At 43.1% G+C, this 23,518-nt stretch overlaps 1 protein-coding gene across 6 annotated transcripts in view; it reads left to right on the forward strand.

Annotated features, from left to right (window-relative positions):
- The window catches only part of LOC147460278 (Single hybrid motif superfamily protein), a 31,169-nt gene extending 11,289 nt beyond the window's left edge, over positions 1 to 19,880 (forward strand). Inside the window, exons 2-8 of one of the 6 annotated variants that reach the window (XR_015187953.1) lie at positions 17,202 to 17,250; positions 17,407 to 17,533; positions 17,632 to 17,702; positions 17,787 to 17,859; positions 18,038 to 18,195; positions 19,197 to 19,230; positions 19,327 to 19,878. Coding sequence is in view for 4 of the 6 variants with exons in the window: in XM_086511359.1 (XP_086367485.1) it covers positions 17,202 to 17,250; positions 17,407 to 17,533; positions 17,632 to 17,702; positions 17,787 to 17,859; positions 18,038 to 18,172 (455 nt within the window). In the remaining 2 variants the exon portion in view is untranslated. Of the gene's footprint in view, positions 1 to 17,201; positions 17,251 to 17,406; positions 17,534 to 17,631; positions 17,703 to 17,786; positions 17,860 to 18,037; positions 18,615 to 19,196 lie in introns of those variants that run through there. The other 5 variants (XR_015187954.1, XM_086511359.1, XM_086511361.1 and 2 more) reach the window with 5 other exon arrangements.
- The last annotated feature ends 3,638 nt before the right edge of the window (positions 19,881 to 23,518 follow it).

Here is a 23,518-nt window from a genome sequence, read left to right on the forward strand (position 1 = left end):
GTTGGTCTAGTGCCAGATATGGTGGGCGACAAGCCAAATTTAGATCCAAGTGAGCTTTGCAGAGCTTGGGGAAAGGTCAGGGATCAAACAGTGCTTATCTTCTTTGATCCAGGTGCCAAAGCCAACTTCATTTCCCCAGAATTGGCTTCAAAGTTGGGAATCAGACCTGAAGAGATCGTATACAGCAGAGGCAGGTTTGGCATGTCCTGGCCATACAGAGGCTGTGACACCTATCATCGGAAAGTTGCGTCTACATATCCAGTCCTATGTAGATGCTGAAGAATTTTACATCATGCCACTGGACGGATGTGATGTGTTGTTAGGTATTCCTCGGTTATTTCGTATACAGGGAATCATGGATGCCTACAACAAAAAGATCACTGTACAGAGCAGGGGAAAGACTCACATTCTGGATGTAAAGCTTAAAGGGGAGTCTATTCCCACTATATCAGCTTCTGCTATTACTTCTGTAATGAAAAAGCATCTTTCTGCGTACTTGGTTTTTGCACGTGAAGTGTCAGATTGTGATGAATCAAATTTATCTGTGCTAGATAAAGAAAGGTCAATGTTTTTACAACAGTATAGTGACTGTTTCTCCGATTCATTACCGTCTCAATTACTGCCAGAGAGACCCGAGGCCCATGCGATAGATTTGGTGCAAGGCAGTAGCCCACCAAATAAGCCTCCGTACAGGGTTAGTGGGGCTCAGCAGAAAGAGATAATGGGCCAAGTACAGGAGTTGTTAGAAAAGGGGCTGATTCAGCCCTGTTCATCTCCATTCTGTTCTCCAGTGTTGTTGGTGCAGAAAAAGGATGGCTCATGGCGTATGTGCATCGACTACCGTGCACTGAACAAGAATACCATCAAGAATAGGTTCTCTATACCTAGAATTGATGATATTATGGACAAATTAGAAGGAGCAGCTATGTTTAGCATGATAGATCTAAAGAGTGGGTACCATCAGATCTGCATTAGATCAAAGGATGTGCACAAGACTGCTCTTAGAACAACGTTTGGCCTTTACGAATTTTTAGTGATGCCCTTTGGTCTCACAAATGCTCCTGCTACGTTCAATAGGATGATGGATCAATTCCTTATCATCATGAACTTGATGATATGAGAGAAGAGTATGCAAATGATGAAGATTTTGCAAGGGTCTTCGAACAGCTAATGGATGGACAACGTCATGAACACTATCTTTTCAAAGATGGGTTCATGATGATGCATGGCAGATTGTGTGTCACAAAGCCATTGCGACGCAAAGTTATGGAGGAGAGTCATGTCCCACCGTATGCAGGGCATCGTGGTATCGATGCTACAATTAAAGCGGTTGAGACATTCTTCTATTGGCCTACATTGAGAAGGGATGTGGATGCCTTTGTGCGAGAATGCCTAATTTGCCAGAAGGTCAAGTTTGACAGGCAAAAGGCACCAGGATTATTGCAACCACTACCTTTTCCAGATAAACCATGGGAAAGTATTGCTATGGATTTTATCTTTGATCTTCCGAGAACGCAGACAGGAAACGATGGTATTTGGACCATTATTTGCAGATTTAGCAAGCAGGCTCATTTTATTCCTGTCAGGAAGAAGATAAAACCAGATCAGATGGAACGCTTGTTTATGAGTAATATTTTCAAGTATCATGGCATGCCACAGTCGATTGTTAGCGACCGTGATCAACACATGACAAGTTTGTTCTGGAGAGGCTTGTTTGAGAATATGGGCACCACGCTCAAATTCTCTTCGTCATTTCATCCTCAAACAAATGGGCAGTCAGAAGAGGCAAATTCTACTGTCCTAGATCTGCTGAAGTGCTATGTGTCAGAGCATAAAGGAAATTTGGAGCAGTATTTGCCATTGGTGGAGTATGCATACAATAATAGAGTGTATTCGTCAACTGGCAAGGCACCTTTTGAGATAGTTGAAGGTGGCAAGAAAGTTCCTCCCATACTGCATACAAAGGACAAGATATTTGAAGCATATAAGTATGTTCAAGACATGGATGAAATGTACAAGAAGGTCAAAGTGGCCTTGGAAAAGACTCAGGCAAAGCAAAAGAAAGCAGTTGATCGTCACCGTCGTGAAGTGGTATATTCACTTGGTGATTGGGTGCTTTTACGCTTTGAAAAGGCAAAGTTAAAGAAGATGAAGGGCAAGGAAAGATTGTTTCCAAAGCTCAGCATGTGTTACTATGGGCCTTTTCAAGTGTGCGATGTAATCAGTGATGTTGCATATATGCTGAAATTGCCTGACAGTTGGAAGATTCACGATGCGTTTCATGTGAGTCTTCTCAGACCCTATGTGGGTGATGTGCCAGAATATATGCCAGTTGAAGATCAGTCGGAAGTCGAGGAACTTGACGAGATCTTGGTCCTCGAACAGATTTTGGCACACAAAGAAAGGAAAGTGAAAGGCAAGGTTGCTAGGCGCTACTTGGTAAAGTTTAGAAACTATCCACCAATGGATGCTAAGTGGATGGAAGAAGGTGAACTTGCAGAGTCACCAACTGTGTTATCACTTTACCTTGAAGCCTTCGATTTGCAACCTACCTTGACTCCTTGAGTTTCGAAGCTATATGGATTGTCAGTGTGACAATGGCTTCTGAAACAAATGATGTACATGATATTTAAAGTGAGCTCAAATGAAATACCTGTTACATGAATGTTAGAGCTGTACAGATTGTCAGTTTGGCAATTGCTCTTATGGAATGTCCAAAAGTTTGGTTAGTGCTATAGAAGTGAGTATTTCTTGTCAGTTTGTCAAGGATACAATAATTGCTTCTATTAAAGGGTACATGTATAATTGCATTCTTAAACTGTCGGTTTGGGTATGCTCGAAAGTGTTACGGGATCCAAAGTGTACTATAAGACAGTGGCAAAATGTGCAGCTACCATTTTGTCATTGGAAAGTTAGCGACTCAAAGCAATGGCAGAGTGCGAAGCTACCACTATGTCATTGGGACAAGGTTCACACGCAAGCAATACATGTGTCGACGAGGTGTTGAATACACCAGGGTTGACAATGAGCATGTATGTGTCGTACATGTGTCTACAGGTGTTGAATACATCAGTGTTGACTAGGAGCATGGGGTATGTCACCAACGTGTGACTACTATCTATCCTTTTTGTTGATTTCTTTCTTATTATCTATTTACTTTCACTTTTTGGAAACACCCCTTGGGAAATCTAACTGCCCTGCATTGCATAGCTAGTGTGGAACTGTCCAGAGGGAGTCTAGGCATGAGGGCAAGAGAGCACTAAGGTTGGACAAGGACTATGGTTAGCCAAAGTGGGGGCATTGACTAGCCAAAGTGGAATCCTTTGCTACAGAGGCTACATTTCAGTTCTGGATGTGGCCGTAGTGTACAAAGAGGGTCAGATGACCTAGAAAGATACAATGGCAGCATCTCCTAAAATTTAGGGAACTGCTATTTTGGGACCTGAAAATGTGTTTGCGTCATTACCTCCGGAATGACAAGGGGAACATTTTCTTACTCTGCCGTGAAGTCAACTGGGCAACCGGTTGGGAGATTTTTAGGCGGCAACCCCGAAACGGGAAAATGCTTGTAAATGTGCCAAGTGGCACCTTCTGGTGCACTTTCCTCATGCAACAAGAAGTGGCGCTGAATTTGAAGGAGGGAGAGCCTCATTTTCAGAATTTGTCACAGGTTAAGAGCTATGGAGTGCTTGCTTTCCCTCTTATGCACAGTGCGGTGCCAGGAGTGATGCCTTGCATGCTACGCACTGCTCTCTCTCTCCCCTATGGCAGTATGTTATGCCCCACTAGTGGGCTCTTCATTTGACCAATGTACAGTTGTGTGGGTTCATGCACGATTGCCGAGGCAAGAGCCTCTTGCACAGGTACTAGATTAGCTAGCGGCTAATCCCCCCCGCAGGTACAGGTGAATTCGGAGAGGTTTCACGCCAGAAATCTCGTCCGATTCAAAGGGCAAGTAGCCCTACAGGTGCGGGAGCTCGAGGACTTGCTACGGATGCGACCGGCATGCGAAACGGAGCCCGAAACAGTAAATTACAGCCTGCTGTGTATTTTTGCAGGTTTAGGGTTTTGGCCCTAAACGAACCCTAATACCCCCAGGAGGTTCGGGGACGCGAGGGGACCGCTGTACAGGTGATCTGGCGCATTTTCGGGGCTGAAAACAGAGAATTCAGCGTGCTGCAGATTCTCGTCAGGTCTTGCAAAGTGCCCGTATGCGTCTGGAAAGTCAGTCAATGCGTGGGAATACTGACTGTGAAGTGTCCTTATGTTGCCGAAATCGGGCCGGAACAATTGAAATTCAGCCGAGTTTGTGCGGGGCAGCTTGTAGGGAACCACAACGTTTATTCCCTCTTTTAAGCAATAAAGAAATACCGAAAGGGGCGCCTAAGTTAGGGGCCAATTTGGTGTCGGTCTACTCATACAGGTGCAATCTAGCAGCCTGTATCCCTCTCCCCTTTGTTGTGTCTTGAAAGTACAGGTAAAGTGGACGACAAATTAAATGGGTGAAAGCAAATAATGTTTAAGTTTAAAGTCTACTGCCCTTTTTGGATTGAACAGGCCGGTTTCAGCGCACCTAGAGGCAGCCGACGATTTCACGCCCCTCTCTTTTAGTTGGGTTCATTTCCAAGATAAGCTCAAGGCGCGGTTTATGCCACCTCAATACCTTGCACGATTGAAGGACGATTGGCTAGCTCTCAAGCAAAACGGTAATGCCGGTTATGTCTTTCTTTAATCGTGTTTTGCAGCTAGGTACCTTACTACGCATGTCGGATGAAGAGTGCAAAGAGGCTTTTCTCTTTGGATCGGACGAGTATATCAAGTACGATGTCGAGTATATCAAGTACGATGTCGAGGTACTCGATCCAATCGATCTTAACAAGGCGGTAGCGATTGCTCTCGCACAGGAGATGAAGCACAACAAGGGAAAGCCTAAGGAGAACAAGACTTCCACAAGTACCTCGCAGACTTCTCAGAACGGTAAGAATGGTAAGCATGATAACTCTTCTAACCAATTTTCCAACAGTCTCTCATCAAAGAATTCTTCCAATGAATCTAAGGGTAAGGCTAACACAATTGCTAAACCTAAGCTTACTCCAGATGAAAAGGTAGCACAAGGAATTGTAGGAGGTTACATCACGTCGGAAGAACAAAGCACTTATTCTAAGGAAGGTCGTTGTTTTCATTGTCACACTAAGGGTCACATAAAACGAACATGTCCTAAGCTTGAATCGAATGAATTTAAAGAACCCACAACACCCACTACACTCTGTCAATGCAATGAATGATAATACAGGTGTGTCCAAAGTTGCTCAGGACCCTCCCATTGATGATTCTCTCATTAAATGTTATGGTCGTACGTTGGGGCACCGTTTTGTCATATTGTTTGACCCAGGTAGTATGCATGATGTAATCAGTTCCTCTCTTGTTGAGAGAGCCCGCCTCGAAGTTACTCCGAGATCTCCTATCGAGGTCTCTGGCTTTCGTCCTGGTATGGACGCTCTCATCACCAAGGAATGCTTTGATGTGTTGTTTGCAATTCAACAGACTGCCTTCACTAGAAGATTTGTTGTTTCTTCTCTCTCAGGATGTGATATGATTTTGGGTATTCGATGTTTCGTGATAATGACGTTCTCATGAAATTTAAGGCTAACACTATAACTATTAATGCCGACAGTGATTCTCCTTTTGTCTTTCATGGAGAGGACATTGTTCCTTCTCCATCTCTCATTGCTAATATGCAGGACAAGGTTGAAAGGATTCGAGATAAGGAGACTCTTTCAATCTCTTTTTCTCCACAGCATGACACACGGAACTTGCATGATTATGAGAAGCATGATGATTTGAAGGATAATGATTTGCATGATGATTTGGATGAAAAAGACAAGCATGATGAATTGCATGAAGTTGATGTGATTGTTCACAAGGATGATGTGTTAGTTGATGCTTTTTCTAGCGAAGCTAACCTCGTTGTAGAATCAATCAATCAATCACCAAGAATCGATCTTGGCTTTCGAGTCGAGGTTCGCAGATCCCCCACAAGACGATTCGATAGATCCCGAAGAAGTGATCTTGGCTCTCGAGCCTTGGTCCAAAGAACCATCACAGGAAGTATTATGTGTTCGCATGATTGATACGCACGCATTGTTCGAGTGTTTCATTCGTGAAGGTTTCCTGTATTTTAGTCAGCATCGTTATGTGATCCCTTTTCCTAGGCATGACATACTGTATGTTGAGCACGTTTCTCTCATGGATGAGCACGAATGTATGCGGATTGTTCTTGAAAAGTTGAAAAGTTTGTATGTAAGGAAGTCACATTCCATGTCTCTTCCTTGGCATGACACAGTTGTAGACAGAACACATGATAGTATGAGCACCAAGCATGGGCATTTCCATTATGATTTGCCACAGTTGATTGATTTCGATCAAGCAGAAAAGATTCATTGTTTGCATGTGGTTGATGAACGGGTTGTCACTCTGTCTATATGTTCATCTACATTGCATACACAGTCTTTAGAGAAGACAAGATTTTTTTCCTTCACTTTACATGGAATGGGTATGTTCATGGTTTTGTGTTGGAGATGGTTTCAGGAATTTTCAGCCATGGAGATTCTTGAAGACGAAAGAAGGAGGACTCTAGACGAAGTTGACGCATCGAAGGAGCCACATAAGACTTTGAGTCGCTTTCGGCACGGCCCAAAGAAGCAAGCCTTGCAGACCTTTATGAAGTTCAAGTACCGCTCGACGCCATACAGTTCGGTATCAGTACCTCACTTTGAAAAGGAGGGGATGTCACGTGACACATCCCAACCCTATGTGTCCGTGGACAAGCTACACCGTAGCAGAGTTCCCGTCAATCAAGTCAAGTTTAGATTAGCAGTGATCTGGCACTTTTGTGAGTCCATTCGTAGACCGTGCATGCCCAGTCACTTAGCATAGATGCATATCCTCCGGTTGCACACAGCATGATCATCGGAATTCTCATCAGAATCCATTAGCATCAGTTAGGGGAATTTTCCAGTGTATTTAGCCTATTTTCCTATTTATTGGGATTTTCACTTATTATTTTTAAGTGACTTTCCAACAAAAGTAGGTAGGGCAATTTTGCTAAGTTAATATATAAGCAAACCCAAGTTAGCACTTTCTGGCAGAAGAGGCAGCAGGAGCTTCCCGCTCAACAGGCAACTTCTCAGCAGTACCCCCCCCTCAAGGACCCCTAGCGTTTCTGTTCCCAGCAGTAAACTCCCACCTCTGGCGTTTCCTCTCTTGCAGTCATCGCCATCAACCACAGTGCCCTAGCAAATCATTTGTGTCGTGCTTTGGAAAAGAAGAGATTGAGAGAGTCTCCTTCTCCGGAGTCTTTTCAATCCTGCACATTAGCAAAGAGTTGGAACAACTCTTGCATGTGTTGGGCTCTCTGTTCGGCTGCCAAGCGCGGTTGCTCATGCTCACGCTCACGCTCCAAGGCTACCCTTCTGTCTTCTGCCGCCAAGCGCGCTTGCTCGCGCTCACGCTCTAGGGTTGCCATTCTCTCTTCTGCTCCCAAGCGCGCTTGCTCGCGCATAGGCTCTATGGCTGTCATTCTTTCTTTGTACTCGCCATCCCGTTCTGCTTTTCTTTCTTCGCGTTCATGAGCCAATTCGGCCATTCTTGCTTCGCGTTCGAAGTTCCTGTCCATCATCATCTTGTCGAAAGCCTCCATAGGAGTTAGTGCAATCCTTGGCGTAGATGGGGAAGGGGGAGGGTCGGAAAAACCTCCTGGTGGGGAAAATTCTTCTTTGCCACTGCCATGCTCATCGCCTCCATGCGAAGTATCCATTCCGCTTCGGGTAATGACCATACACTGAAGTCTTGGGTTCTTAAGTTCACGAGGAACTTGGGTTCTTGTGGGTCTTGGTTCTGGGGTTCTTGAGGGTCTTGAGGTTCTTCTTTTGCTTGCAATCTGTGTTAGAGAAGGATCTTCTCTTCACCCGAGCTCTTCTCTTTCCCGCGGGCGCACCCTTTTGCGGCCTTGCGCTCACACCAAGGTTGCTTTTTCCCACCTCATGTCGATTGGCCGGCCACTAAGCGCACGATCCGCTCTCAATGAGTGAAAAGAGAGACAAGGGGAGGTTGGACAAGTCCTTATTTCTTGGGTTTCCTGTCACTCTTCAAAAACACGATTAGGAATCGACACGCCCAAGAGGACTTGGGTTATGTGCGACCGCAACAAGCAAAAAAATTTATGTGGTTCTTTCCTTGAGTGATACAAAATATTGCCAAAGCTCTGATACCAATGTAAGGTGCAGTGGAAGTGAATGTTGAACTTTGCTCAAGATGAGTGTTGCGAACTGTGCTCAATGTTCCTTTTACTTAGGGAAGGGAGAGCCTTGCTTAGTGAGAGAGTGCAAATGATCACAAACAAAGTGGCAAACACTGTGAATGAAGGTGTTGATACTGAGAGATAGAGAGAGAAGAGTACGACACCATAATGTTGTCAAACCCTCCTCCGAAGGCCCCACTCTCTATGGCGAGAGCGGTCTACTATTGATTGCACAAGCGGTCTACTATTGATTGCACAAATCTCTACAATGCTTTGAACTTGTCGACGATGTCGACGACGATGAGGACGACGACGAGACGGCCTGAAATCTGAAAATGCTAATGGCTGAAATCTGCAAATCTTTATCTATTGAATTCTGACTCTATGTCGGTGACGATGTCGATGGCGACGATGCGACGACAACATGCTGAAAATGCAAATGGTGAAATCTGCGTTTTCCGGGCTGAATCTGCAAACTACGTTGGATCGGACTGTGCGGCGAGGATCTGTTGTGGGAAGGTGAGATCTGTGAGGTTTGGGGGTTCTACTGCGATGTGTCTATGCTGAAAACTGAAAACGCTAGTGCTAACTGAGGTTCTGTCACGATGAATCTGCAAAACGCTGAGTTGCTCTGCTGATGCAAAAACGCTAGTGCTGATTTCTGTCTTGTTGATGCAAAACTGCTAACGCTAGGGCTGAACTGTGATTTGCTGTGGAAACGCTAGGTCCTGCTGCGCCAGGTGGATCTGCAATGCAAAAACGTTGGAGGCTCTGCAAGGCTGAAAACGCTGGTGGTTCTTGTGGTTGAAAACGCTAGTATTTCTGCTTTGGGGGGGGGGGGGGTCTTGCTGAGAAGGTGCTTGATGAACACAAGATTCCTGTTGCCTCTTCTGCCAGATTGTGCTAGAGCTAGGTTTACTTATATACATGCTTGGTAAATTTGCCCTACCTAGTTCAACAAAAGTCACTTAAAAATAATAAGTGAAAAATGTCAAAAATAGGGAAAATAGGTCTATGCATTGTGAAAATGCTCCTGATGGAAATTTAATGGTCATGCTGTGTGCAACCAGAGGATAGGCATCTAATCTAAGTGTCTGGACATGCACAGTGTGCGAACAAACTCACAAAAGTGCCACATCACTTCCTATCTAACTGAACTGAACCCATGTCATGACTCATGAAGTAGCTTGTCCACGTACACATAGGGTTAGATGTGCACGTGACATGAGTTCAAGCAATATAAAGAAATATTGAAAGGGGGCCAAGGTTTGCGGCTAGTGCTCTCTCGAGGTGGAACTTCGCCACTCCCCCTTCGGAATGCAGCGTCTGGCAAAGTGGGGTATCTTGAAATGCTTGTGCCGGAAACCCTAGCAGATTACGACTTCAAATTTTTGGACATTTGGCAATAGGTTTCTCTTCTCTAGTTGATAACTGTAAGGTGCAGCAGAAGTGAATGTTGAACTTTGCTCAAGATGAGTGCTCCGAACTGTGCTCAAGGGTTCCTTTTACTTAGGAAAGGGAGAGCCTTCCGTGCCTTTAATGAGAGAGTGCACGTGATCACAAACAAAGTGGATAAACACTGTGAATGAAGGTGTTGAGATTGAGAGATAGAGAGATAGAGAGAGAAGAATACGACACCAGAATGTTGTCAAAACCCTCCTCCGAACGCCCCACTCTCTATGGCGAGAATGGTCTTTTATTGGTTGCACAAATCTCTACAATGCTTTGGACTTGCCGACGATGTCGACGACGACGACGAGACAAGCTGAAATCTGAAAACGCTAAGGGCTGAAATCTGCAAATCTTTATTTGCTGAATTCTGACTCTATGTCGGTGACGATGTCGATGACGACGATGTGACGACACGCTGAAAACGCAAATGCTGAAATCTATGTTTTCCGGGCTGAATCTGCAAACTGCGTTGGATCTGACCGTGTGGCGAGGATTTGTTGCGGAAAGGTGAGATCTGCGAGGTTCGGGACTTGTTCTGCTGTGAGTCTATGTTGAAAACTGAAAACACTGGTTTTCTTGTTGGTTCTGTCGTGAAGATCTGCAAAAACTCTCGTTGGTCTTGCTGATCCAAAAACGCTGGGCTGAATTCTATGCTTGCGGTGGAAATCTGCTAACGCTAGGTCTGATCTGCTGTCATGCTGTGGAATCTGCTAACGCTAGGGCTGACCTGCTGTCGTGTTGTGGCCGGGGCTGATCTGCAATGCAAAAACGCTGGGCCTTCTGATGGCTGAAAACGCTAGGTTTACTGCCGGTGGGGGGTCTTGTTGAGAAGGTGCCTGTTGAACGCGAAGTTCCTGCTGCCTCTTATGCGAGAAAGTGCTAGCGCTAGGTTTTCTTATATATTTCACTTGCTAATTTGCCCTACCTAGTTCCCAACAAAGTCACTTAAAAATATTAAGTGAAAAATGTCAAAAATAGGGATAATAGGTCTATGCACTGTAAAAATGCTCTTGATGGGTTTTGATGGAAATCTGATGATCATGCTGTGTGCAACCAGAGGATATGCATCTAATCTAAGTGTCTGGACATGCACGGCCCTCGAACAGACTCACAAAAGTACCAGATCACTTCCTCATCTAACTGAACTGAACCCATGTCATGAAGTAGCTTGTCCACGTACACATAGGGTTAGATGTGCACGTGACATCCCCTCCTTTTCAAAGTGAGGTACTGGTACCGAATTGTATGGCATCGAGGGAGATCGCCAACATGGTCTGGAATCCTGGAAAGGATTCTTCACTGGCCCACTATGATGCGTGGGTCATGCGATACTTGAACTTCATAAAGGTTTGCAATGCTTGCTTCTTTGGGCCGCGCCGAAAGTGACACAAAGTCATCTATGGATCCTTCGATGCTTCAACTTCGTCGATAGTCATGCGTCTACCTTCTTCAAGAATCTCCGAGGATGAAAATTTGTGAAACCACTTTCAACATAAAAACATGAACATACCCATTCCATGTAAAGTGACTGGAAAAATTCTATTCCGTCGAAAAAACTATGCATGCAATGTCGATGAACAAAGTGACGGAGTTCATCAAACACACGCAAACAAAGGGATCGAATCTCGACTTTCTGATCTAAATCAATCAACTGTGGCAAAACACAATGGAAATGCCGATGCTTGATGCTCAATCCTTCTTGTGCGCTTTCGGATACTGTGTCATGCCAAGGAAGAGACATGGAATGTGACTCCCTTGAATCCAAACATTTCATCTTTTCATGAGAAATCCGCATACATCCGTGCTCATTCATGAGTGAATCGTGCTCATCGTACAATATGTCATACCTATGAAAAGGGATCACATAAAGACGATGACTAAAATATAGGAAAGCATCACGAATGAAACACTCAAACAATGCGTCCTGATTAATCATTCAAACACATAGTACTTCCTGTGGGAGTTCTTTGGACCTCGACTCCAGAGCCAAGATCGGTTATTTCTGAGGGGGTTCTTTGGACCTAGGCTCGAGAGCCAAGATCGGTTCTTCCTGAGGGGGTTCTTTGGACCTAGGCTCGAGAGCCAAGATCGGTTCTTCGTGATTGATCGTCTTTGAAATGAGGTTAGCTTCACTAGAGAAAGTATCAACTAACACATCATCCTTATGAACAATCGCATCATCTTCATGCAAATCATCATGCTTGTCATTATCATGCAATTCATCATGCTTGTCATTGTCATTCAAATCATCATGCTTATCAATTGTCATTCAAATCGTCATATTTACCATAATCATGCAAATCATGTGCGTCATGCTTGGAAGAAGAAGAGACGGAGAGAGTCTCCTTTTCCCGAATCTCTTGCATCTGTGCCTGCACTTGAGAAAAGAGTCGCAATATCTCTTTCATGTGTCGGTTGTTCATTGCTGTTCTTGCTTTGTTCTCGCAATCAAATGTTGCTTCTCTTACTTCGCGCTCACGATCCAATTTGGCTGGTCTTTCTTTGGCTTCCAAGTGTGCTTGCTCGCTCTTACGCGCTATGGCTGCCATTCTTTCTTGGTACTTACGATCAATTTCTGCAATTCTTTCTGTTGTTTGTGCTTCGCGTTCTAACTTCGTTGCTTGGCATTCTAACTTCTTGTCCATCATCATCTTGTCGAAAGCCTCCATAGGAGTTAGTGCAATCCTTGGCGTAGATGGGGAAGGGGGAGGGTCGGAAAAACCTCCTGGTGGGGAAAACTCTTCTTCGCCACTCCCATGCTCACCACCTCCATGCGAAGTATCCATTCCGCTTCGGTTGATGACGATACACTTGAAGTCTTGGGTTCTTAAGTTCACGAGGAACTTGGGTTCTTGTGGGTCTTGGTTCTTGAGTTCTTGAGGTTCTTGAGTTCTTAAGGTTCTTGAGGTTCTTGGGGTTCTTCTTTAGCTTGCAACAGTGTTAGAGAAGGATCTTCTCTTTACCCGAGTTCTTCTCTTTTCTGCGGGTGCATCCCTTGGCAGCCTTGCGCTCCCACCAAGGTTGCTTTTTCCCTCCTCACGTCGATTGGCCGGCCGCTAAGTGCACGGTCCGCTCTCAATGAGTGAAAAGAGAAACAAGGGGAGGCTGGACAAGCCCTTCTTTCTTGGGTTTCCTGTCACTCTTCAAAAACACGAGTAGGAATCGACACGCCCAAGAGGACTTGGGTTACGTGCGACCACAACAAGCAAAAAAATTACTGTGGTTCTTTCCTTCAGTGATATAGAACACTGCCAAAGCTTTGATACCAATGTAAGGTGCAACGGAAGTGAATGTTGAACTTTGCTCAAGATGAGTGCTCCGAACTGTGCTCAAGGGTTCTTTTTACTTAGGGAAGGGAGAGCCTTCCATGCCTTTAATGAGAGAGTGCACGTGATCACAAACAAAGTGGATAAACACTGTGAATGAAGGTGTTGAGACTGAGAGATATAGAGAGAAGAATACGACACCAGAATGTTGTCAAAACCCTCCTCCGAAGGCCCCACTCTCTATGGCAAGAATGGTCTACTATTGATTGCACAAATCTCTACAATGCTTTGGACTTGCCGACGATGTCGACGACGATGAGAACGACGACAAGACGGGCTGAAATCTGAAAACGCTAAGGGCTGAAATCTGCAAATCTTTATCGGGTGAATTCTGACTCTATGTCGGTGATGATGTCAATGACGACGACACACTGAAAACACAGATGCTGAAATCTGCGTTTTCCGGGCTGAATCTGCAAACTGTGCTGGATCTGATCGTGCGGCGAGGATCTGTTGCGGAAAGTTGAAATTTGCGAGGTTCGGGACTTGTTTTGCTGTGAGTCTATGCTGAAAACTGAAAAACGTTGGTGTTCTTGTTGGTTCTGTCGTGAAGATCTGCAAAAACACTGGTTGGTCTTGCTGATCCAAAAACGCTAGGCTGGATTCTGTGCTTGCGGTGGAAATCTGCTAACGCTAGGTCTGATCTGTTGTCATGCTATGGAATCTGCTAACGCTAGGGCTGATCTGCTGTCGTGTTATGACCGGGGCGCTGATCTGCAATGCAAAAACGTTGGGCCTTTTGACGGTTGAAAACGCTAGGTTTACCGCCGGGGCGGGATCTTGTTGAGAAGGTGCTTGTTGAACACGAAGTTTCTGCTGCCTCTTCTGCCAGAAAGTGCTAGCGCTAGGTTTTCTTATATACTGCACTTGCTAATTTGTGCTACCTAGTTCCCAACAAAGTCACTTAAAAATAATAAGTGAAAAATGTCGAAAATAGGGAAAATAGGTCTATGCACTGTAAAAATGCTCTTGACGGGTTGTGATGGAAAACTGATGATCATGCTGTGTGCAACCAGAGGATATGCATCTAATCTAAGTGTCTGGACATGCACGGTCTGCGAACAGACTCACAATAGTGCGAGATCACTTCCTAATCTAACTGAACCGAACCCATGTCATGAAGTAGCTTGTCCACGTACACATAGGGTTAGATGTGCATGTGACAATAACCTTGGAGGCCCAATGTGATTGCTGTATCTTGAGGGCTACCATCACCGCTACAGAAACACTGTCTCTCCAAGAGCTTATGGACCATGCTGCAGTCGTCTACAAACTTCTGAAAGAAACCTAATCCTAATTTTTGGTGCAGGTCTCATGATGAAAAGCTAGTCGTCTTTCCGAGCTCGACTGAGAATGCTTTTTCATTAGCACTTTTTTGAATCTCGTTTGAGAACTTGTTTGGAATCTGTATTAAATGCTATTAAATGCTATTTTGATATTGTCTAAACCTCAAAATGACGCAGACGCGTTTCGTTGTATGCTAGAAAACCTTTGAAGGACGCAGACAAGATGTCTGGGGAGCGTTTGGTTGTATGCTTGAACCTCCAAGCAACGCAGGCTGCAGTCTAGGGAGCATTTGGTTGTATCAGTCCTTTGAACTCATGGCCTGGACGTTTTTAGGTTATTTGTGGAGAGAGTAACGAGGTAGTCGTTGAGGAGCTTCATACCACAGACCGTTTGTCTCGGGGGAGTGCTCAACAATGCTGTTCGTTGTGTCTTGTAACATGCATATGTGAGGATTTGTGTTGCATTGTGATGTGCCAACCACTGAATATTCCTAATTGGATGAGATTGCCGGGGTATGTAATTTTAGTGCATCAAGACACAAATCAACGTGGTTTGGGTGTGATGGCTAATTTTACTACGCGAGAATATCAAGAGCTTTGATCTGGAATGAGAATATACTCCTTATTGGATGAGATTTTCTGGGAAGCCAACAACCTAGGATATGAAGAGCTCCAACTTGGAATGAGAAAACTGATCGTCCCTCAGAATGTCCCTTGAAATGACCCTCGGAAACTTTTGAGCTAACTTGAGTTGTTTTGCAGATATGTTGTAATCGCGGACGATTACTTTCTTTCAAGAAGGGGGGATGTCACAAACTGATGACATGTCAAACCACTGAAGAACGGAACCAACTTGCAGATTTCGGCCAAGGGACCTAAACCCTAAGAAGTAGCAGAAGAAGTTTTACCAACTTGCAAAGTCTTGGCCAAGTGGCCTATTCATAAGGAGGAGGTCCCACCAACTTATGGAACCTCGTCCAATGGGGCCCAAGTGACACAAAGAATATGAAAGTAAAGCAAGAGCCACAGACACTGTTGTGAAGCCAATTGATGACGTGGAAGAGCTGTACGGACGTTCTGTAAAACACGTTGGCTGGCTTTATGGAATTCCACGTTCTGCGCTGGCTGTTGATGTGGCACCTGTACTGATTTTCGTAATTTACGTTAGCTGATTTCAACGCCAGCTTTTGGGCAAGGTGCTTTTGGGAAGATGTAGCTTTCATTGTAACTGCTTTTGAGAGGCCAAGGGCTTTTAAATATGCGCCATGGGCTTAGTTTGTGGCACGTCTCTGGGTGGGAGTGCAGAGGACAGAGTACTGGCTTTTACTGAGTTGAAGAAATATAAAGAAATACCAAAAGGGGCGGCAAGGTTTGGGGCCAGTGCTCTCTTGGGGAGGAACTCTGCCACTCCCCGTCTTGTGTGTCGTGCATTCGGTTCAGTTGTTATTTGAAGTGCTTAAAGTTGTTTAGTCTGTTCTTTTCCGTTGGCATGTTGGCCGTTCTCGTGACACTTGGAATAACGCCTAAAAAATTGGGACCGCAAATGGATGTGGTAAGCAACACCTGGGCATGATGTTGCCATTAAACACGTCATCGGCAAATTGCAGTTTCATTGTTAAGAGTATCCAGGCACGAAGTCTTTTATATTGTGCCTCTTGAGGGGTGTGACGTACTTTTGGGGATGCCTACTATTGGGCTAGAAAATGAACATTAAAGATCCTAGATGTAAAATTAAAGAGTGAGTCTGTCCCTTGCAAGCTCAAGCCTATTGTTTCTCGAAGGATTTGCTACCTCTTGAGAGACCTAAAGATCATACTAGTACTTCAAATTCAACCTAGTAGTACACCTTTTGTTCACCATTGCTTCTTGTTTTTAAGAAAGGTGGATCTTGGAGAATGTGCATTGACTACAAAGCTCTCAATAAAATCACCATCAAGAAGAAGTTTCCAATACCTAGGATCGAAGATATACTTGACTGACTATAGGATTCTTTGTGTTTTAGCAGAATCGATCTGAAAAGTGGCTATCACCTGAACATGATCACTCCTAGAGATGTATACAAGACCTCGTTCAGGACATCATTCGAATTATACGAGTATTTCGTGATGCCTTTCGGTGTCACAAATGCTCTTGCACTTGATTTTTAGAGAGCATAGACAGTGTGTGGGTACATTCTTTGATGGCATATTCTCGTATTCTCCGAGAATGAAGAGGAACACAAGAAACATCTGTAACTATTTTTTGAGGCACTTCAGAAACGCAAATTGGTTATCAATGGGAAGAAGAGTGAGTTCTTCCTGCCAGAGATTCACTTTTTGGGACACATCGTCTCAGCAGAGGGCGTATAGATGGACCCAGCCAAGGTAGTGACCATTTTCGGCCCTTACTTATGTTCATGAAGTTCGAAGTTTTGGGGTTTGTGCTTGTATGATAGGCGGTTCATTAGAAAGTTTGGGGATATTGCTTCGTCTTTGCATATCCCGACTCGTTCCGTTCACTTGGGGACCCATTGCTTAATACACTCAAAGAGAAGTTGACGACTCCCCCTCATATACCATGTATCTTGTATCCTAGCTTCCCATGGATCATCCCCTCCCCCTGACCACAGGACACATTTTGTTACTTTGTACTTTTGACCTTCCTCGATAGATGAGGACACACACATGTATGTTTGCTTTGTTTCATAGGCTGACTTCGGCCTCTAATAGACTTGAAAAGATCTTTCTTTCTTTCTTTCTGTCTGTCATATGATTACTTTTCAATAAATTTCTTGGTTCTTTCTCTTGCACGGGATGGTCTTGAGCATGAGATGATCAAATTGCCACCTTTCTTTTGCAGATTTTATGAAGGAAAACCATGATCAATACATATACCGGCATAATAATGGGTATGCGGTTTGTTGTGATTGTTATTTTATCATGAAGCAGAGACTTAGAATATCATGAAATGGAGACTTAAAATCGGCACAAGTGGCTATTTTGAAAGTAGTCTGTTAAGTTCTCTATTTTCGCTATCACACGTTGGTGATATAGTTTTCAAAAAGTCTTTGCATTATAGGCCTGGCTCCTACACACATTGCTCTGCGTAATGATGCAGTGGTCACTGCCGTGGATTTCAATGTCGGAAAGCAGAGTCGAGCTGAAATGAAGGTTTCTGGAAAGCGCAAGAATGTGAGTCTCTAGGGTAATCTATGGTTTTTATATCACACAGAGCAAGACAGGGCAAATACTACTTCCTACTATTAATTGACTGGTCGTTTGACTCAAAGGATGCCCGTGTGCTGGAGCCTACATCAGCGCTTTGCAAGGTGGTCTCCGATGATGCCACATATGTAGTCAGGTTATTTTCTGTTTATCATGGTATCCTTACAAGCTGTCAGATGAAGAGTATGCATACCGTGTAACCCGTTCATTCTTATCTTAGATGTTGTGTAAGGGGGGCTTTGCTAGAAGTGAATGAGCGCCTTATGAAGGAGCCTACGTTACTCAAGACAAAGGTAGAGCTTAGCTTAATTATAAGTTTCATCGGGAGTAATTATGTCATGTGCTTACAAAAAAATAATGGACTACCCAAGGTCTTGTTGATGTTGGTATGGCATTAGAAGAAAATTGACAGGTTGGTGACGTAGTTGGATTCATGAATTGATTGTTGAATAAGAGCACCTTTGATTGCAGGCTGCTAGTGAGGGTTTTATAGCGATCATGATGCCAAGGCCGGGTGACTGGAAAAAAGCTTTGGCCAGTTTATTGACAGCTGAAGAGTATGTGGAGCGGAGGTCACTCTTAAAGAGTGAATCAATACCACTTTAACAGGATGGGTGTGTGCATTGCAGGTCTCTTTTTAATTTGAAAACCTACACCATATCATCAGTTTGAGAAAGTTTTCCAAAAAATTAAGAAAGAGTGCTGTGAGTATTACTCTTAACAAGGATGTCACTGTATACACACCAAAAGAGTCTTACCCCCACAGTTTTTGCTCTCACTTCAAAATATCGTCACTCTGCTTGTTCTATATCTCCCCAAATCTGATTAAAAAGCTTGTCACGCTGGAGTTGGTCTAAATGATATGCACAATGGTGCGATGAAGCATGGAATGCTTTTGAAAGGTTGTGTATGCGAGCTTTGGACATAGAATGCAGAAATAGCAAGCAGGAGAATTAACCAAGAATGTTGGGAAGTCTCGACAGACGAAGGAATTTGATCTCTAGTTGATTATGAGCTTGCAATCATATATTATATCTTGTGCAGTCAATGAAGTGTATATCCACTGAAAAATACTATGGCTTTAGCCATATCACTTCTTTTTTAATTGTAGTCTTGTAGGGTGCTGTTTATGAAGGACTTTAGGCGTAACGCACGTAGTCGAGGACCTTAATCAATATCATGTTAGTGTAATTTCTAAACTCATTGGAAAACAGAGATCTATTGGGTCCAATGTCCATAGAATTTCAATGGGGCAGGTGTCTCAAAATGTCTTCTTGTCAGATTGAAGCAATTTGAATTGTTGTTTTCCTGTCAGGAGTTCGTAATGTAGGTGATTGTTCTCTTTTCAAAGGTTTGGTTTGTGTGAGCTTTGGACATTGAAATGCATGAGGTTTACTGTGTATCCCTCACAAGAATAATTCTGAGATGAAAACAATTGTAACAGATAAAATAAAACAAAACAAAAAAAGAAAAGACAGATACATGCTTTGCCTTGCAAGTGGTCAAAGCTTTCTTCTCAACAATAGTGAACATAAACGCTATAGCCTTCTGGAAAAGCTTTATTCTCAATAAGAGTGATAAGAATCATTATATTGGACATTGAAAGGCATTATTCGTTTCTCTTGTGCAGAAATAGCAAGCTGGAGAATCAGACAAGATTCTTGGTAAGTTTGCAAAATGAGTATATTGTCCTCTTTACACGTTTTGTGATGCTCTAGTGGAATGAACTTTGCTTAAACGTGCTTGAATTGTTTTTCAAGGAATTAGAAAAGGAATTAAGGTACTTGACAAATTGAGTCGGACAAAAAGAAGATTTAAACTTGCCTGGCTGTCAAATAGATTTCAAAGGCAATACGCTACATTGGAACAGGAAGATGGGTCACGCATGAATAAAGACGTTCATGCTAAGAGAAAACCTTTTTGAGGATAGGAGTGGGACTGTTGGAATTTATAACGATTCTTTTTCAAAGTATGAATATAGGTCTTGAGGTGCTTGTACCTTGGTCCTAAGCCACATGACCATGCTTCAACTTGGTCATCATTGTCGACCATAACACCAATAGATGCAAGGGATTCACATATTTCCTTGATTTTAAAAACATAATCATTCTTTGATAGCATCATTTTCTTCGTTGTTGAGCTCTATCTCAATTGTAGCTTTCTTGCCTTATTTTTTGTTACATATAGTGAGACAAGTTCTTCCACGCCTCCTTGGGGGAGCTCCCATCTTGTATATGCCCAATCATGGTACTGTATACAATGACATTTAAGCATTGCATGGCCTTCCATTCTCCTTACTTATAATCTTTTAACAGTCACGTATTGAAAAGGAGGATTCTCTTTGAGCAATAGTAGTGTGTCTTCTTGTTTACCTTCGATGTACTCCCACTAACTTATAACCAACAAGAGATTGATCCTTGTAGTTGTTGTTTTTTGTTTAGTCTATTGTATATAGTAGCATTGATTCTATCATTGCTAGACATGCTTGTAGGAAATCATCTTGGCGTGTGAGGTTGTGTATATTGAACGACTACATCCTATTTTGAGAGCAATTTGAGTGGAACTAAAATTAGTTGTCAACTACATTGATGTGGATTTTATATTTGTGTGGGAGGTTGTTGATTGAGCTAGTCACCAGAGTTCTCTAGGAGGTATGTTGATGCCAAGTCTTGTTCAAGTTCGATGTATAAGGTGTTGAATTTTGTTAGAGGTTCTTCTCGTGGGATTTTCATTTCTTGCAAGAGTACTAAAGCACTAATGCCAAGTGCTAAATAAGGAGTCATTCACACATCAACAAGAAGTATGGTTCGTTTTTTTTGTTTAGAAAGCAATCCCATGATAGAATATATCACTTTCTCGTTCCAGGGGTACCTTATGCAAGAAAGTCGTGATGAGCTAACTCTCAAAGAAAATTGCTCAAGCTTCTCCAAAGTCTTCATTGTAGGGAATTTACTAGTAATAAGGAGACATCACTTGTGTGCACAAAATGCCCACCCAAATTATCCTACATATGGGGCATTTCTTTGTAATCTGGTCCTTTTGTCCTTTTTGTTACATGCACCTGACATATGGTGAGAACCCTTGATGATGTGAAGCCTTCATAAGGTGATCTTTGTTCGGCAAAGCAAAATCTCTCTCTCTCTCTCTCTCTCTCTCTCTCTCTCTCTCCTTCCTCCCCCCCCCAACCCACCAAACCACCAATTTAAACTATTGCAACCAAGCAAGACTACTTTTTTTTGCAATGCATTTCTATTTTTCATAATCTATGGAGATTCATATATTTTATGGTGGATGATCTAATGATGCATTGATGCCTTAGTTCATAATTAGAAAGACTTATCAAGAGTTTAATTGGACGTACATGCTTGAGAGAGAGAGAGAGAGAGAGAGAGAGAGAGAGAGAGAGAGTTGTTACAAAATAGAGACTAGATTATTATGTGTATCTTGCATGTGCAAAGGTTGCTTTATTGTAGAGTTGTGAAATCATAAAAGATTGCATACATGGACAATACGCTAGGGAGCGTATTTTAATACTTTACATATCATGGTTGACAATTGATTTTCCACACAGATTTCCTCATGGAATAGATCACATGGATAGGCTTATTTAGCTTCCAAATAGGTAAAGCGTGTTCACACAAAAGGTGCAATAAAACACCCAACAAAGATCTCATTGTAATTGTGCATGTATGAGTAGATTGACATTGGCATTAGAGAGTCTTCAATTCCTAAGGCCTCTCTAAAGCATGATAAGGGAGAGAAGGGGATATAAAGATTTTATGGAGTTGGTTTTCACACATGGAAAACCAAGTTGAAGGACTACTTCACAAAAAAAAGGCTTATGTGATTGTCAAAACCCGAGCATAACCCTAGGGAAGGAGCTTTAACCATCACTAGTCTCATGGACCATCATCATTAAACAAATGTCGTTTCAAATGTGGGAAAAGAGGGCTTATAGCCTAGGACTATTTTGCTACCAACTCTTGTACTCAGCGTGGAAGGAAAGGACACCTTTCCTCTATGTTAGTAAAGAACAAGGTTGGAAGAAAAAATGGTCGACGAGGAAGAAGAAAAGGGAAGCAACAACCATGTGCACATTGTGGATTTAGATTGTACATGATTCGACGACTTTTTATGCAATAAACCCTTTATTTATTTACTGGAGGTGTTATAGTTGCCACTGGTAAAGATATGGTCTTTTCTTCCAAAATATAGATATTATCTTGTCTCTTGGATTAGAGATGCTATGTCTTGGATTAGACTGGTGTTGTCATTAGTTGTCACAGGAAATAACCCCAATGGGAGGCTTGTTGGAAATGTGGGATTCGGCCTATGGTCCCTCTCTGTTATTTTACCATTGGTGTGTATCTACTCTTGTCTACATGGAGCCTATGTGAGAGTAGGACATATGAGTTTTGTGTGATAGTTATATGGCTTTGTTGAGGTGTATAGGAAGCCAAGTGAGTTGTACAATGTACTAGATAAGTTCTCACATTTTTTGGATCGACTCATCTTCTTAGGAGCTCATTTTGAAGGTTCCTTGTATGTATTTGAGTTGTACTGTACATGTCGTACTAGCCGTAGTGTCAGGAAAAAGGCCCTACAACTTAAGCAAGGCTAAGAGGGCAAGGCTCAATGGCATAGCCCCATGGAGGACATGCATGAGGTCCCTCTCAATGTCTAAGAGCCTACTAGGAGAGAGGAGATGGTTGGAAGGAGTGTCAATCATCACCCTATAAGGCCTTCAGGCTTTTAGTAGTATCGGAGCAACTATGTGGTCCTTTTTGGACATGCACACAAGGAACCGCTGCAAGGCAGTTGTTGCATGGTAGGAACTATCTCTTGCCACAAGGATCGGGGCCGTGGTGCATGGGCTAAATGTGGAGGGATTGCCTCGAAAAGGGTTCTCTCTACACGTGTGAGATTTTTCTCATTGCATTGCCGTCTCCAATCGAGCATGAGAGCGCTTTGTGGGAGTGTTTTCTCTCTCCTCTGCATTGCTAAAAGCATTCACGCCATAGCTCATAAGCTCCCCTTCATACTTGGGTGCTCCTTTCGGGAGTTCTTAGTGGCCTAAGTGGAAAAAGCCTTTTAAGGGAGTGATTTTCACAAGCAAGCAAGGCTTCGATCTCCCATAAGCTTGCATCTTGGCGAATCTACTATCTCAAGTTGGTTTTCAAAGCTCAATAAGCACATGAACTCAAAAATTTCTTTTCCAATTTGTCATAATCCTGTCAATATTCCACATATAAGCAAGGCAAGATGTCGGCAGAGCAACCCCTTTCGTCAAATCATCGCTTCTATTTTGAATTTGCTCCCCTTTGGGCACATACATGGCCATGATGGATGTGCAGGTTGGAGATAGTGACGGTCTTCATGAAGACCGTGGTTTTATTGATATCTATGAGTTTAATGTTGTTTTGTGACACATAGACCAAATGGAAAAGAACTTGGCTATTATAAAGTCAAACTTAATTATGCTCACGGAGTTAGTTAGCAACTTTATGATGTAGATGGCCAAGGAGCAGTCACATTATCTAGCTGTGGCTAATCAAAGAGCCGATGACGAACCACTACCGTGCGAATCTCTCCAAGTTGGGCATGAAAACCAAAAGAATTCATCATGGATCAAGAATTCAAAGATGCTGGTTAACAAAGTCGAAGATTGAGAGAGAAACAAGGACGCAGCGAATGCATTTTTCTAGAAGAGGATAAATGTCCACAAATTCCAGATGGATTCCATTCTCTCAAAATGAGTTTAGCACTTGATGGCAAGGCCTACAAGTGGTGGATGTTGCTAAAGCCAATCAAAAGGCTTACAACTTGGCATCAATTTTAAGCTATGTTCAAAGGAGTTCCTTCCCAACAAAGAGGACAACAAGAACTAGCAAGCTTGGGATGAGTATTGGTAGTGATTCTCAAGTTGCATAATGATTTTCAAAAAGTGAGGTG

The sequence above is a fragment of the Adiantum capillus-veneris genome, chromosome 4 (assembly GCF_014529385.1).
Source record: "Adiantum capillus-veneris isolate H3 chromosome 4, ASM1452938v2, whole genome shotgun sequence".
Lineage (NCBI taxonomy): Eukaryota > Viridiplantae > Streptophyta > Polypodiopsida > Polypodiales > Pteridaceae > Adiantum > Adiantum capillus-veneris.